The sequence below is a fragment of the Pelodiscus sinensis genome, chromosome 2 (genome assembly GCF_052426305.1).
Source record: "Pelodiscus sinensis isolate ZL-2025 chromosome 2, ASM5242630v1, whole genome shotgun sequence".
NCBI lineage: Eukaryota > Metazoa > Chordata > Testudines > Trionychidae > Pelodiscus > Pelodiscus sinensis.
The window spans coordinates 59,839,176-59,855,289 of NC_143053.1; the positions used below are offsets into that span (position 1 = coordinate 59,839,176).

The 16,114-nt window shown below is 46.1% G+C and overlaps 1 protein-coding gene across 20 annotated transcripts in view; it reads right to left on the bottom strand.

Moving 5' to 3' along the window:
- Positions 1-6,474: 6,474 nt before the first annotated feature.
- The window catches only part of SGK3 (serum/glucocorticoid regulated kinase family member 3), an 85,312-nt gene continuing 75,672 nt past the window's right edge, over positions 6,475-16,114 (bottom strand). For 18 of the 20 annotated variants that reach the window (XM_075920587.2, XM_075920589.2, XM_075920599.2 and 15 more), the window contains 6 exons: positions 15,410-15,446; positions 15,195-15,281; positions 12,408-12,503; positions 11,371-11,526; positions 9,144-9,233; positions 6,475-7,131 (listed from right to left, as the gene is read on the bottom strand). In XM_075920587.2, the coding sequence (XP_075776702.1) occupies positions 6,961-7,131; positions 9,144-9,233; positions 11,371-11,526; positions 12,408-12,503; positions 15,195-15,281; positions 15,410-15,446 (637 nt within the window). In that variant the 3' untranslated portion in view covers positions 6,475-6,960. Of the gene's footprint in view, positions 7,132-9,143; positions 9,234-11,356; positions 11,527-12,407; positions 12,504-15,194; positions 15,282-15,409; positions 15,447-16,114 lie in introns of all 20 variants that reach the window. The other 2 variants (XM_075920602.2, XM_075920603.2) reach the window with 2 other exon arrangements.

The following is a 16,114-nucleotide window of genomic DNA, read 5'->3' on the forward strand; positions in this document are numbered from 1 at the left end:
ATGGCCTCTGCCTGTGCTTACTGGGTGGAGCTGGTGGATGGGGTTTTAAAACCTGGATGGGGTTTTTAAATGGCACCCAAGATGGTGACCGTCTTAAAGGGGCAGCCTCCTTTAAAAAATTTTTTGTTTTAAACTTTTGCTCCACAATTCTGTTCTGGCGGGCTTTTTTTCCCCCTACAGAATTTTTTCCTGGTTTTTTTTGGGTGTCTATGTGCGGTATTTTTTGTTTAACCATCTGGAAACCCTATTAGGGGGCTGAGGCTTATGACTTGTGAGGATAGGCTGAGGGAACTGGGCTTATTTAGTCTCCAGAAGAGAAGTTTCTTTTCCCACCCCACCCCTGGCACTATACTGCTGCAGAAAGAAGAAAATATGAGACTGATGAAGTTTAAAATAGTGCAGCGGGGTAGCCCAGTTAGTCTGCAACAGGAAAAACTTTTAAAAATAAGAAATTGACTAGTAGCACCTTAAACACTAACAAAACATGTACACTCCGGTCATCTGAAGAAGTGGGCTGTGCCCACGAAAGCTCATGTTACCATCTACATGTTTTGTTAGTCTTTAAGGTGCGACTAGTCTATTTGTTGTTTTTTAAGGTTTTTTTTTAAATACTAGTGATGCTAGATAAATGGTTTGAACACTAGCAGGATGCCCAGGCATGCTGATCTCCCTAGCCAGACAGACCCTCCAATTATCCTCCCTGCTGGCACCACTATACCCCCCCCCCCGCACTGACATATTAACCCCCTTCCCCTCATCACTACCTGCCCATCTCTGCTGGCACCACCACACACACACACCCGCACTGACGGAAAGTTCCGCGCTAGCGGGTGGGGCGGGGAAGAGGGCGGTGAGCGCAGGGATCCCGCCCTGTCTCCCCTCTTTTCTGCCCCCCCCATATAATTTTCTGCCCAGTTTTAGGTGACATCTCAAAAAGTAGACGGGGGAACACTCAGAAGGGCAGGAGGTTGGGGGGGGGGGCGAGTTGCGTCAAGTGTGGGGTGGGGTGAAGTTTGGGATGCCCTGACCTGTGTATTCAACAGGCCCTCTCTTCCCTCCCTTACCCACTGGCACTGCGACCCCCTCACCACTGAACTCCCCCTTACCTCTGGTTCCACCAGTAGCCTCCCCAGGAATTGAAATTGGGGGAGTGTTCGAATTTACAAGGGGGGGGGGGTGTTAGGGCCGATGAGGGGTGACACGGTGAAGGTGAAGGTGAGCTGTATGGCACCATAGTTCACACACCTAGAGTGTGTTGGGAAAAACTCAGGGGGGGCATACACCCCCCATGGGGAGGTAGGGAAATTCCTGGGCACCACTACCCCCTCCATACCATAGCACCATTGGCATCACTAAGCCTGCTCCCGTTGCCTGCTGGCAGGCACCACCGCCCCCAGTGACTCGCCCCCGTACCCGCTGGCACCGCCACACACCGGGCCAGGCAGATACAAGCAGTCACTGTGTAGTCACCGCCCCGCCACTGCCCCCGCCCGCCCCGCCGGCCGCAGCCCCGCCATGGCGCTGGCTCACGACGCAGGTGAGGGAGGAGCGAGAGCTGCCCGGGCCAGGCAAGGGGCGGAGAGCGGAGCCCTGGCCCCCGGCCTCTCACCCACAAGCCGGCGGGGCCTTGAGGCGCCTTCCCGCGCTGAGCTGGACTCCGTGGGCGGGAGGGGCAGGCGCGGTCCGGGGGCCACAGCGGCGCGGAGCGGCCGAGGCTGCTGTTGCGCGGGGAAAGTTCCGCGCTAGCGGGTGGGGCGGGGAAGAGGGCGGTGAGCGCAGGGATCCCGCCCTGTCTCCCCTCTTTTCTGCCCCCCCCCCATATAATTTTCTGCCCAGTTTTAGGTGACATCTCAAAAAGTAGACGGGGGAACACTCAGAAGGGCAGGAGGTTGGGGGGGGGAGGGGTGGGAGTTGCGTCAAGTGTGGGGTGGGGTGAAGTTAGGGATGCCCTGACCTGTGTACTCAACAGGCCCTCTCTTCCCTCCTTGTCCCCCAGTCCTCTGTGGGTGGCAGCAACGTGTCCCTCCCTGCCTGCACAGTGTAAAAAGGCAGCTAACATCTCCAAGCTACCGCATGTTCCCCGGCTAAAGTGCGGGCAAGGAAGGGTTAAGCTCTAAAATAATCATCTTTCCAGGGACTTCAGCTAACCTGGCCAGAGAGGTAGCTCAATAGGGGAGATGCACAGGGGACAGAGCCAGGGCCTGCCTGAGCCATTTTGGCGCCCCTGGGGCGCACGTGCTGCCCAGCTCAGACCGCGCTGCTGTTGCGCAGCCTGGGGCAGGCTGCACCTGGCCCTGCAAGGCCCCCCCAGCTGTGGGGGAAGGACACTGCTGGACGGCACCATGGGGATGGGGGCGGAGGGCGCTGCGGGAGCTGGGTGCGCTGCGCCTAATGGCAGCTATAAGAGACACGACACACCCCTTACAGCTGCCATCAGGCACCCCCCATCAGTTGGCACCCCTTAGTCTGGCCCTAGCCAGAGCAGCCCCACAATCAGGACCTAAGGTGGGGGCACTGTGTGAAAAGGGTGTTATGCCTTTGCGTGGGGGGTGCAGGGGAGAAGGGGTTGCTGTGGAGCCTCACCGCATGGTTTTTAAAGGGGCCACACTGTTTTGCTGTTCTATTTTTTTGCTTAACTCCCAGGACCTTCTTTTTGGGGGGGGGGGGGGGGAGAAGAGGCTATTTTTTTTTAAACCATCTGGCAACCCTAGTTCTAGCTTGCACCATGGCTAGGAGCTCAGATCCCCCCTAAACAGGGGCTGCTGCCACTCTGCACTGCTGCCCCTGTATCAGAGGCAGGAACAGAGCAACAGCCAGCCAGACCATGAGTTTTTAACCAACTCCTGCCTGGCACCCACACTGCTGCCTTGGATACAGTGAGACTAAGAGTGCAATAGCTACAGTACCTCATGGGGACTATAGAATAGTCCACTAAGCGATAGGAATTCATGAGGTTAATCAACTATTCAATTAACCAATATTTAACATCCCTACCCCCACAGAATTTCCTGTGTAGGGGCTTGCCAACCACCAGCTTTGCACCCTATCAGCAGCCACTGGACACCTTTCCCCCAAATCCCCTCATCACTTACCACTGATGATCATCCAGCCAGCAGCAGGACCCATGAGTACTGATAGGAAGGGAAAGGCAGAAAATATGGGACAACTGACCCTTTTTTAAAAAAACAGGGACACCAGCAGGAGGGCTTTATTATGGGACTGTTCCTTTAAAAACAGGATATATGGGCATTTTTTTTTTTATCTAGGATATTGAACAGCAAGCTACAACAACCAAGTGGACCCTTCTTCCTCCTGCCCCCCGCGCCCCATGTTTAGTCTTATAAAACTATCAACCAAACCAACCAACCAAAACAGCAACAAAACACCCCCAAAACCCATACACTAAGATGCAATTGGCCCTAGAAAAGAGTGTCCACGTTCTGTCGTCAGGTATGTTTGAAATTCAGATTGTTAATCAATGAAAACTTCTTGCAAGTTAGGAAGGCAGCATTCAAGCTACAATAAGGAATGCATGATGATTTGTATGTTTTGCTAAAGCTTGTTATTTCATAGGACTTTGTACTTTATTTGGGGTATTACACTTTTACTCAGTATATTAGTTAGTTTTAAAAGCTATGAAGACATCTTAGCATGGGGGGGGGGGCGGGGGCGGGGAAGAGAGGAGAGTAGCTTTTGTCTTGTGTAAGAAAGAGGTGCAAAAACAAGAAAGATTTACCACTGGGTTCAGCTATACATGATGGATATTACAGACTCCTGTTCTACAACTACAAATTTTCCTTTTAAGGCTGAAGTGAAGGGCTATATAATTTGACATTTCACTTTTCTTTAAAGTCCTTAAACTGACACATCCTCTTAATAAAGCAGTGATATCACAATCCATTTAACATGAGAAGGTTTGATAAAAATAGACAATGAGAGACTCTTTAAAGCTAACACCTCCTGGAAAACATTTTATTGAAAAGAGGACAGCGGAGGCTACAATCAGAAGAATGGCTCATCAGTTCTCTCTCCTTTGATTACTACATTAATTCCTCATTTAACACTATAGATGTTTCAGAAAATGATCATTTTAAGTGAAAACTTGTTATGCAGGGCCAATTTTCCCATTGAAAATAATGGAAAAGGTGCGGGTTGCGTTTCTAGCGGTGGTGGCTGTTGGGGGAGAAAGGGGACTGAGTTACAGCAGGGATGGGAGGTGTTTGGCTCTGGAGAAGTGAAGGGGAGGGGGATTGGGTTGGGAGTATGCCCCTGTGACAGGTCTGCTGGGACCCACACTGCAGCTGGCGGGGTCGCTGGGGAACGGCAGTGAGCAGCAAACCCGCCGCCGCTTTGCAGGGAGGCGGGGGAAGCCCCGCGCAGCCACTGGTGATGGGTCCTGGGGAAACCCAGCCCCCGGCCTGCAAGCGGGAGTGGAGGAGGGGGGCAAGGCGTCCAGTGAGGGGGAGTTGGGGGGAACAGCGTGGCGAGCGGCAAACCCGCCTCCGCTTTGCAGGGAGGCAGGGTAAGCCCTGTGCAGCCACTGGCAATGGGCTGGCTGGGGAAATCGTGTTATTCCAGGGAAGGTTGTCAGGGGCAGCCTGTGAGCCTAGGCGAACTAGGCAGTTGCCTAGAGCACCCCTGCCCCGGGCGCCCGATAATGACGTCACAGCCATTGATGGCTGAGCAGTCGGGGGCAGTGATTACGCCACCCGCCTGGGGCGCCAGTTGCCACAGCCGGCCTTGGGCCGCTCCTGATGGTCATGTAATTCAAAAAAATGTTCCCTCCCCAAAAATCGTGCTATCATGAAAATGTGTTAAGCAGGCACGTGTTAAATAAGGAATTACTGTACTTTAGCTAACAGAACACATGAGCAAACAACTTGTCAATTCTTCAGCATTGCATCGGTGTCAAATCACTGCACTGGGGACATACAGAGGATTATTGCTTAAAGTGAGAAATTCACTTTGCTCTGACTTGAAAATCTTCAATTGATGCATCATTCTAGCTATATTATTTTTATTTACAGGTATCCTATTAGGAATGCTACTTACAGTAGAATAGAATCCATTGTGAAGATCAGGGTAACAAGATGAGTCTATAGATGAATGTTTGTCTTGCTTAGGTTTTAGTTTTGTTAGCTATGACACAAGTTGCATTGTCGTCAGAGAAACGTCAATACTTTAAGTCAGGGCTACTCAACTTTGGAAGCCCTGGGGGCCACAATGATGCCAGCATGTACTGACGGCCGCAACTTAAATGTGGTTGCATATACATGCAAATATAGATGCAAATAGCTTCTTTCACACAGACGGGCAAGAATACAAAAATTAAGGCAAGACTACACAACATGCAGTCCCCATTTAAGTCAGTTCTGCTGATATTAATAAAATGCAATATTTACCCGATTTCCACCTGTATGACAGCACTTTTAATGAGCAACGACAGTCCAGGAATTTAACTACTAAAACACACATCAACAGAAGACCATCACACGTTGACTACTTTGTTGCTTTGGCTTCACAACAGTCCAGAAATTTAACTACTAAAACACGTATCAATCCAAACTGCACTGTGGGCCACAAACAAACAGTGTTGAGTAGCCCTGCTTTAAGCAGTTGCTAGTGGTTGGTTTTTTATTTTTTAATTTCCTTCAAGGAGTTAAGTTTTCATGGCGATCTAGTTAAAGTATTGTAAAAAGCATGCATGCGCCAATGCACCCACTCTCATGAAGTGGCAGACAAACCTATTATTTACAAGCAAAATGAATCACAGGTATAATACTGCTATAAGTGGCATTAAAACTGCAGCCAACTTTTAGGATGTATGGTATTTAAAAGAACCTAAACAAGTTGATCAATGTTATTAGCATTTTGGTTATGTGTGTATGTCACAAGAGTTACACACTATGTACAATCTCTTCACATTCTTAAAAGTAAAAAAAAAGTAGTTATTTTCCTTTCTAGCGAAGATTCAAGAGCTGATACATTAGAATATAGAAAGACAAGAAACTATGAATGTTGATATTTTAAATGAATTGTATTAGATACACACAAGAAATCAGATTAAATAACCCTTGCTTTTGGGGCCCTTTCTTTATAGGGCCCCAGCAAGACAGCCTTTAAAAGTAGAAATGATTATTGCTCTCTAATTCTTTGGAAAAATACAATTTTAATGCAAAAAAATTTAGTGCAGTTGAGAGGAAGAAATATCTACTGAAGTTTCTCAATCAGAAAAGCTATAGACAATGCAATTTTAGTGTTACCAAATATTTTGGGCTGGTTTGTGCTACTTTTACTCACTTTTAGTACTTTATTTCTCAAATAATCCAGTGGAAATTGAGAGTACTTCAGAAATAAGGTATCATGAAGCTGAGTCGGGATGGGAATCTGGTCCTAAATGAGCAACTTTTCAGTTTTCAGATCCTTCGAGTATCTCTACTTATTCTTAAATGAGAAATTAAATTTGAAAGTAAGTGCTGTAAAGTAATGGACTTGTATTTCAAAAGGTGATATAACAGGGAATCATTTATCTATTTTAAACAATGATATACAAAAGACAATTGCATAGTTACAACTCAAGCACAAAGTCACTGTAAATAGTTACAAAGGCATTTATAAATGTGCTAAGTTTGCTGTTGCTGAAAAATCCTGGATAGGTATTAATGTAAACCCGGAGAAAAAACAGTCTGTGTTTGTTTAAAAACAGATTAATGGAAAGGAACAGCTTTTAAGGATCTTCATTTTAAAAATACTGTTATGCAGCAGGAACAGCTTACATTTCAAAGAATGCCATCTGAAATGCCCAATTTCCTCATATACAGCAGAAAAGGTTTGTTGATCGGTTTCAACTTTACATATAAAATGAGGCACTAGTTACACATAGTCTGGACTATGTTCACACTCATGTTTCAGTTCATCTTCCCACTTGTACTTGTGTAGCATACGTTGGCTCACAACTTCCTAGGAAAACAAGTCTTCAGAAGGTGGTGCATAAGAAAAGCCAACAAATGCATCATCTGCTTCAAGCACGCTGGCATTTACAATGTTATAATCAGAGGAAATGCAAACTGAATAAGGAACCATTTCTTCTGTAAAAGCGGCATCAAAATTCCTTATATCATCAGGGCCAGCCTAGGAATGAGACACACAAACCATCATTAGTTATATTCATATGGCATTTGTATTTTTAAATGCTTTTCTCTATTAAATATTTTTTCTTTTACTCAAATTCAAAGTTATCTAACATTATGAAATTCTCCCTTTCATAAGGACAACCGTGAAGTAAATCCCATTATTCTGCCCCAGAAAACAGGTACTGAAGACAAAACAGCTTTATACAGAGAGGATGGAAAGAGATTAAAAAAAAAAAATCAAGACTCAGAGGGGTATTCATGTTAGTCTGTATGTGCAAAAACAATGAGTTGTCCCATGGCACCTTGAAGACTAAGGGATTTATTTGGACATAAGCTTTTTCATCAGGCACGCACGCACGCACAAAGAGCTCAAGCATAGGACCTGTGTTAATGAGGCCAATTCAGTCAGGGTGGATGTGACTTCTTCCCCACAGCTGATGGGGAAGTGTGAATATCAAATACTGGTGAAATTGTCTTTGTAGTGAGAACCATTCTAAATCCTTAAATTCTTATTTGGTCCTAATTTGATCATGTTAGCCAAACTGCACAGTCTCTGTGCTAAAGAATAAATAGACACAAAATCAGACATCAAGAAAGGTAACATACAAAAAACAGTAGGAAAACACTTGACCCTTCCTGGACACTCAGTAAAGGGTTTAAATGTAGCCATCTTTTTTTGGGGGGAGGGGCGGGGGGGGGGAAGGAGGCAGGAGAGAAGACACAAACCTTCAAAACCAGACTACAAAAGAGAAACAGCAGGGCTGCAACTCATATGCAAATTTAACACCATCAAATTAGGACTGAATAAGGAGTTAGAATGGTTCTCTCATTACAAAGATACTTTACCTCTTAGTATTTACACCTCCCCATCAGCTACTGGTAGTAAGTCACATCAACCCTGACTGAACTGGCCTCAAACTCTGGTCCTATACAAGTACAGACAAGTAACCCCTCCTTTTGATATACTAGTACATCTCTCTCTCTAAATCCATGTATCCATACACACACGCCTCTGAAATTTCCACTCCAATGCATCTGATGAAGTGGTTTTTACCCATGAAAGCTTATGCCCAAATAAATCTGTAGTCTTTAAATCTTCTCTTCTGCTTCCTTCCCATGCATGCATTCTCCTTTTAAAAAAAAAAAAAAAAAAAAAAAAAACAAACACACCACTCCCCATCCTCCACTCATTTTCCTGGTTTTCTCCCCATTCTCTATTCCTGCACCCACTTCCCTTTAGAAACCTGTGTAATGTACTAGGGTTGTGGAGTGTGGTTTTTTTAAATTTTTTTTTATTAAACACTGAATTTGTGCTCACCTAACTATATGTCAAATGGCAGCTGTCCTGGAATCAGCTTAGTAATGGAGAAACACTGATTCCACTAGTGGCAATTCTGCCAGTAGACTGCTACCTTACTACAATAAAGCAGCAACTGCAATATGACAATAATTAGACAAAACAGTACCTTTTGCACTTATTATTGAGGCCTCAAATTTAAAGAATGCAACACAGAGCAATGCTACCCTCACGGCCCAAGTACAAACAATTCATGAAGCCTACTGGGCAGAAGCTACCCATCACCCAAACAGTTGGAAATATACGGTAAAAGAAAGATCTCCCTTTCCCAGTAGCCAAGAGTGGAGAGTGGAAGATCAGCAAGGAGGAGGGTCTTAAATAGATATGTAAAGCAAGGAACAGGGTCAGAATACTGCACTGTGACATGACATGAAAGTCATGAAAGAACAACTTTATCATATTCTGAGGCAACACTAACACAAGCATAATGCAATGTCAGGATGGCATACTGTGGACTCATTCAATGACTTTCTAGCTCTTCTAATTTCAATCCCACTGCTCTATGCAGTTCAGAAATGGTGACCAACATTGTCTGACAGATGTTGGTGTTGCCATTCTCTGCAACATTTAGATAAATATTCTCACCCCATAGTTTCTGCCCCAAGACATGAAGAGATTTGGGAGATTAATATAACTGGACTTATTGCACCTACCACATTAGGATTAAATGGTGGTGGAATCTTCTTTTGGAGAAGATCAGTCCAGTTGAGAGATTCAAAGAAAGGATGCCTCTGAATTTCAAGCTATAACAGAGAGCACAGATAAATGTTATTTCCATGATATACCTACAGCATTAGAATACAATGTTTCAGAGATCCTTCCAGCATGCTAAAGTGAAAGTGTTTCTTGGTTCTCCTCCCCCATACATTACCAAAAGAATGTGGACAAATTGGAGAGAGTAGAGGGCAATGAAAGAAGAGGGGGGGGGAGGCGAGGGATTTGATAGCAGTTTTCAGCTACTTGAATGGGATTTCCAAAGAGGACGGAGGTAGGCTATTAGTGGTAGCAGGTGACAACAAGAAGCAATGGCCTCATGTTGCAGTGTGAGAGGTCTAGGTTGAATATTAGGAAAACCATACTTCAACTAGTGAAACACTGGAATAGGTTGTCTAGGGAGGAGACGGAAATCCATCCTTAGAGGTTTTTAAGGCCACGTTTGACAAAGCCCTGGCTGGAATGATTTAGTTGAGATTTGTCCTACTTTGAGCAGGGGGTTCATGACCTCCTGAGATCTCTTCCAACCCTAATCTTCTATGATTTGGTGAAGTAGAAAGGCAGAAATAAAAAAGGTCAGGCCCATTATTTGATTAGTTTTGTAATTTGTAGAAGGAGGTGTGTGACTAAAATTGGCTGGCCAATACATTTTATTTTCTGCTTAAATCAATGGCTAAGGAAAACCTGGTTTCCAGAAGGGTTTTCAAGTTGTATTTATGTTCATGTTCCTGCTCCTAGCTAACATAAATTGATAATATGAACACTATTTCAGATTAAACGCCTCCAGAAATTTCACAGTAGGTTTTCTGTTTATGTCTGTAGTAGAACAGTTATGTTCTTACAAGCATAAACTGCCTTTCATTAACTGCAACAAAAAAAAAAATCTAACTGTACTGGAACAATCAAAGGGTACGTCTAGACTACAGGCTTTTGTCAACAGAAGCTTTGTCGACAGATACTGTTGACAAAGCTGCCGAGTTCTGTCGATGTCCACAGAACTCGGCGGTAGTGTACACGCAGGTATAGTTGTGTCAACAAAAGTCCTTTTGTCGACAAAACCCTGTAGTCTAGACACACCCTAACACAGTGGTCCCCAACGCAGTGCCCGCGGGCGCCATGGTGCCCGCTGGGCCATTTCTGTGTGCCTGCCGACTGATCAGGGTCGGCCCCACCCCCGGGAGCACAGCACAGGGGCGGTGTTAGCCCCGGGCGTGCAGCACATGGGCAGCCCTGCCCCTGGGTGCGCGGTGCATGGGCTGTGCCGGCCCCGGGAGACCAGCGTATGGGATTCCCCACCCCTGGGCACACGGCACAGGAGCAGCGCCGGCCCCGGGCATGCAGCGCATGGGCTGTTCCGGCCCTGGGCATGCGGTGTGTGGGCGACCCTGCCCCTGGACATGCAGCACAGGAGCGGTGTCAGCCCCAGGCGCATGGTGTACTGGCGGCTCCACCCTTGGGCGTGCGGCACAGGAGTGGCGCTGGCCCCGGGAGTGTGGCGCATGGGTGGCGCCAGCACCGGGCATGTGGTGCATGTGCGGTCCCGCCCCTGGGTGCCTGGGGCGTGAAAGGCCCCGCCCCCGGGCGCCCAGCAGCCCCAAAAGGTTGGGGACCACTGCCCTAACAGAACTTTTGTTGTGCATAGTAAGACTATGCCTATAGACATCAATAGGGGGTAAAACTGCAAGATCATTTGCTATCCTGCCTGCACAATTATATGACAACTTCTCTATGCATCTTTACGCAAGGGAACAGTATCAAATATTTTGACAGAAGTTTGCTAAATCATAACCATGATTTGTAAAGCCATTCTAAAAGCATGAAAAAAAAATAATTGTTTGTGCCTTTTTCCTCTGTTGAAGCTGAATTTTCCAGAATTTAGTTATTTTTGTGCTAACTTCCCTGTACAAGTACTAGCATCATCAATTATATGACCACAGCCCAGGGAGTATGTTAGGAAATAGATTTCCTTTGCTGGCAGGTACTGCAGCAGTGAACCTCAAAACATTGTAAGACAATCAAGATATTTTGTTTTAAAGTTGATATTTAGCATTCAAAGGACTTTCTGTACCCATTTCTTACAAATAATTTTGTCAAACTGAATTGTGGGCTTAAATGTTCCTTTAATAAGTTAGTTCCTGATTTAGTTACTGACAGGAAATTACATACAAAGTCTTCTCTTGCTCCAAGTCTGTTTTGCCTGTCTTTCTCCAAGAGTTCTTCCAGAATAGACCAGGCTGTAAGACTGACTCCTGGGCGCACATAAAGAGGTTTGTGAAGAATATTTTCATACATCTCAGCAACATCACGGCAGTAAAATGGAGGCTGAACAAAAATAAAATGTGGCTTTGAAACAGTACTGTTCAATAAAAATATTGAGATGCAAGAGCAAACTGTGCCAACAGAAATGCCAATGACCAATACTGAAAACTGATCTGATAGAAAAGATAGACATTTAATTGTTTAACTGGAATTTCCACTCCAAACATACTTCTTCATGAATGAATCAACTTGTTTACTCTTGCACAATGCAGGCAAGAACACGAGGACTGCATTCCTCTTTTAGCTCTTTCCTGCATCTCCTGTTCTCTGCCCACATGCTCTCACATTCACTAGTAGCTGAAGAAGCTAGACATATTTAAAAATCCTATTGAATGTGAGCAAAAGAGCATGAGTGGGTGAACAATGTTCTTCATGTCTTCTCAGGTGAAAGTAAGGAAACTTGTGGGCATGCAAGGAAGGAATGTAGAGTTTGTAAAACACAATGCTTCTGCTTTTAGCAAGTTACAAAAAAAATAAACCCTAGCTGAAGTGTGGAAAGATTTGGTTTTTTTACTGCTGTATTAAGTAGTAATCTGGGGGAGATTGGAAACGTTAGGGTTAAAATGCTTTGTGAAAGTCTATAGTACCACTTTTGTCTGGTAGTACATTACTTTTATTGGGCAGCACCATGCTGCTTCAATAGACTGCTGCATTTTTTCCTGTATACAGTCTTCTTGTCTCCACTGGTTAAGAGTTATTCATGTCTCAGAAGTTTAGACATCAAAAAGAAAAACAAACTTCAGGAGACAAACCCAAATGGTAAGTTCAAAAGTTACTTAACAAGTTATTCAACCGTTTAAAGTGTGCTTTAACTGTTTTGAAAAGTTACATATTATTAACTACTTGAACACTATGAAGCGTTTTAAAGGAAAAAGAATGCTTACCAAACCATAAAGCATTTCATACAGAACCGCACCAAGGCACCACCAGTCTACTGTGTTGTCATAAGGCTGTTTTCTGATCACTTCTGGGGCAAGGTACTAAAGAAAAAAATACATTAGGCTGCTTATATTAAAATCAAGCCTTTATTCAAGCAAGTATTTTATAATACATCTTTAGGAAAGTTACTATATAAATGACAAGAGAAATCTTTAGTCCGTTAAACTCAGGGAATCTCTCCAATATCCAGCTGATTATTTAAATGGATGGCTGTTTTCCAGCTCAAGTTATCCTTTATACCCACTGACAATTTGCCAAATTACTCTGACATCTCTAAGTGACAATACTTTCAAGTTTCAAGGAAAGATCACTGCACAGTAGCTTCAAAGACAACTAACCAGCAGCTCTGATCTGCAAAGCAGCAGCTTCCCATTGCCAATGGCATTTCTCTCTCTCTCGCTCAAAGAGAAATTGTTCACTAACCAATCCTGTTGCCCCCTTAGGCTTGACTAGTGAATGAGGAATTTAAAAAGAGAGAAGTAAGTGGAAGCAGCTCATTCTGCTTCAAACCAAAAAAATGTCTCTTACTCTTCCATACTGTAACTGCATAATCACATGATTTATATTTTAAGCTTCAATGTGGCTTTAGACAAATCAGTTGTACAATTATTCCGATTTTTTGGTCACAAATTAGTCGGGGACACAGATCTGAAGAACCCATCCCATACCACGGCTTATGCCATTCTTTTATATCAGTTAATGGATGCCAACATGACACCAATAGGTTTCTAGGTGCCTCTCAAAAAAGTTTATTCAGAATGTAGGCACTTTTATGGTTCATAGCACCATAATTTGAAGAGATACATTTGGTACACTGTTATGGCTGGATCATTATTGTTGTGACAGTCAGAACCTACAATGATTTAGTTCCTTCAGTCCTTGTCTCTCCTCCATCTTCAGCAGAGATCACTGACTCCTTTAAAATCAGTCAGGTTGTTGTGATGTGGACAAATATAGGGACCAGAGAGAGATCATATGGATGCAGGTACCATTGTAATGAAGGAAGTTTAAATATTAAGCTAAATAATTAAATTTTTCAGGGGTGACAAGGGGCCACATGCCCCCCAAATGCCGTGAGTGGAAGGGGCTGGCCAGCAGCCAATGGGGGAACTTGTGGGGGAGCTGGTGCCTGCAGCAGGAGTCCGGCCCCCCCACACTCACCAGCAGCGGGGACGGAGGGAGGAGGAGAAGTAGAGCAAGTTGAGCCTCCTAATTTGCTCTCCCGGCCATCCTGCTCTGGGAGATATGATGGGATCGCCCTGCACACTCTAGTGAGAAGCAGAGCAACGCAACAGTCGGGGAAACAAAACAGGGGCATCTTGCTCTGCTTTCCCCCCCGAACACTCAAACTTAGTAAAAGGTTTTATGATGTGTTAAAAAATTTGTTCTTAGCACAAGATGAAGTTTTTTCTTTGTAATTCAGGTATCACATTGCCACAGAAATTCCCTATATTTTGGTATAAAATTTTCGAACAAAGTCCTGCAGACACACAATTTCCCTTCAGGTTTGTTTACTATATGAGTTTATGGAATCCTAGATTAACTCACATAAAATTGCAGCCACAAGTATTTGGACTGAGGCACTTCACCAATTCTACAATCCTTGTCAACTACAAAAAGTAACCTAATTGGTGCAAGATTCTCTCTCTAAACAACAACTTCAAAAACTCGCAATACAGGCAGTCCCCGGGTTATGTACAAGATAGGGACTGTAGGTTTGTTCTTAAGTTGAATTTGTATGTAAGTCGGAACTGGCTTCCAGATTCAGCCGCTGCTGAAACTGACCAGCGGCTGACTACAGGAAGCCCGAGGCAGAGTTGCTCTGCCCATGGCTGCCTGGAATCAGCTGCTGATCAGTTTCAACAGCAGCTGAGTCTGGACGCCTAGGACAGAGCAGCTGGGGCGCTGCCGGGTAGGTCCCCGCAGGGGCGGCGCTGCGGGGACCAACCGGGCAGCACCCCAGCTGCTCTGCCCCAGGTGTCCCCAAGTCAGCCGCTGCTGAAACTGATCAGCGGCAGATTCCAGGAAGCCTGGGGCAGAGCAACTCTGCCTCGGGCTTCCTGTAGTCAGCCGCTGATCAGTTTAAGCAGCAGCTGACTTGGGGACACCTGGGGAAGAGCAGCTGGGGTGCTGCGGGGTTGGTCCAGTAGCGCCGAGGAGCGGCGCTGCAGGACCAACCCAGCAGCCCCAGCTGCTCTACTCCAGGCGAGAAAAGCCTGGTCTGCTGGGGGGCGCACTAGTTGCGCCCCCCAGCAGACCAAGGAAACCCGGACGGCAGGACCACAGAGATGCGCCGCGGTCCCGCCCGCATCCTCCCCAGCTTTGCTCCGTGTCTCCCTGGTCTGCTGGGGGGTCTTCAGGAAGATGAGGAGCAAAGCTGCGGAGGGGCTCGGGCAGCGGGGCAGCCTAGGCACTTCTGGGCTGTCCTGCTGCTGGCTTCCGCCGAGGCTTTGCAAAGCTGCGGAGGGGCTCGGGCAGCCCCTCAGACCAGGAAGACGCGGAGCAGCTTTTCTCACCCCTGAGTACACGGGCGGCGGGACCGCGAGGTCCCGCAGTCCGTGTCCTCCAGGGCAAGAAAAGCCCTGTTCGTAACTGCGGATCCGACATAAGTCGGATCCGCGTAAGTTGGGGACTGCCTGTACTTCCTCCTCCCCCAAATAAATGAAACCTTCTCTCCCAGTTTGTGGTAGCAATTTGCTTGTGCTGACTAAAATTCAAGAAAGTTAACTTACTTCTGGTGTCCCACAAAAGGTTGCAGTGGTGTCTGAGGTAGCAATCCCTTCTTTACAGAGTCCAAAATCTGTTAAGACAACATGTCCCTGGAGGCAGAAAAAACAAATCTTACTGAAAATGAAATAAATTTAAGATTGATTATAATATTTTGAATTTACACAAAGATAAGTGCTCATGTAAACAAAGTTCTGGATATTAGATAGGATATGCTTACCAGTGAGTCTAAGAGAATGTTTTCTGGTTTCAAATCCCTATTAAAAACAATTTTTTATATTAATCCTCCCATAAATGTAATGAAAATGAAGACTTACAGTTTTATAGTACAGGTTGGACCTCCTGGTTCAGCACCCTCGGGACCTAGAGTGTCCCGAACCAGGGAGTTTGCCGAAGCAGGGGAGGTAAATGCTCTCCTGCTGGATGACCCACACCCTGGGGCTCCCACCTTGCAGCCGCCAGAGTTCCCCTGACAGGCTGCTCGGCCACTGTCAGCCCCACTGCCACTGGAGGTTCCCTGGGGCTCTCTGGCCAACACTCCCCTGCCATTGCCTGGCCATCCTTTCAACGGGGATTCCCCAGCCCCACCTGGCCCTGCTGATGCGTGATTGGGGGATGGGGTTTCCCATGCCAGGGTGCCCAGCCATCGCTGCCCACTGCCACCAAGTGTTTCCTGAGGTTTCCTGACTGGGGCCACCAGCCCCCATGCTGGGGCCAGTCCTGCTCCTGCTGGTGGTTCCCTGACCCAAGGCTCTGCAGCTGCCACCTGGCCTGGCTAATACCAGGGATTCCCTGGCCAGGAGTCTCCACTGTCTGCCTGGACCCACTGATGCCAGGTTCCTCAGCTGGGACCAGGGCTTCCTAGCCACTGCCTGGCTCAGAAGCTGCTGACCCAGCCAGCGCCCCCCAGCCCTGCGTTCTCCTG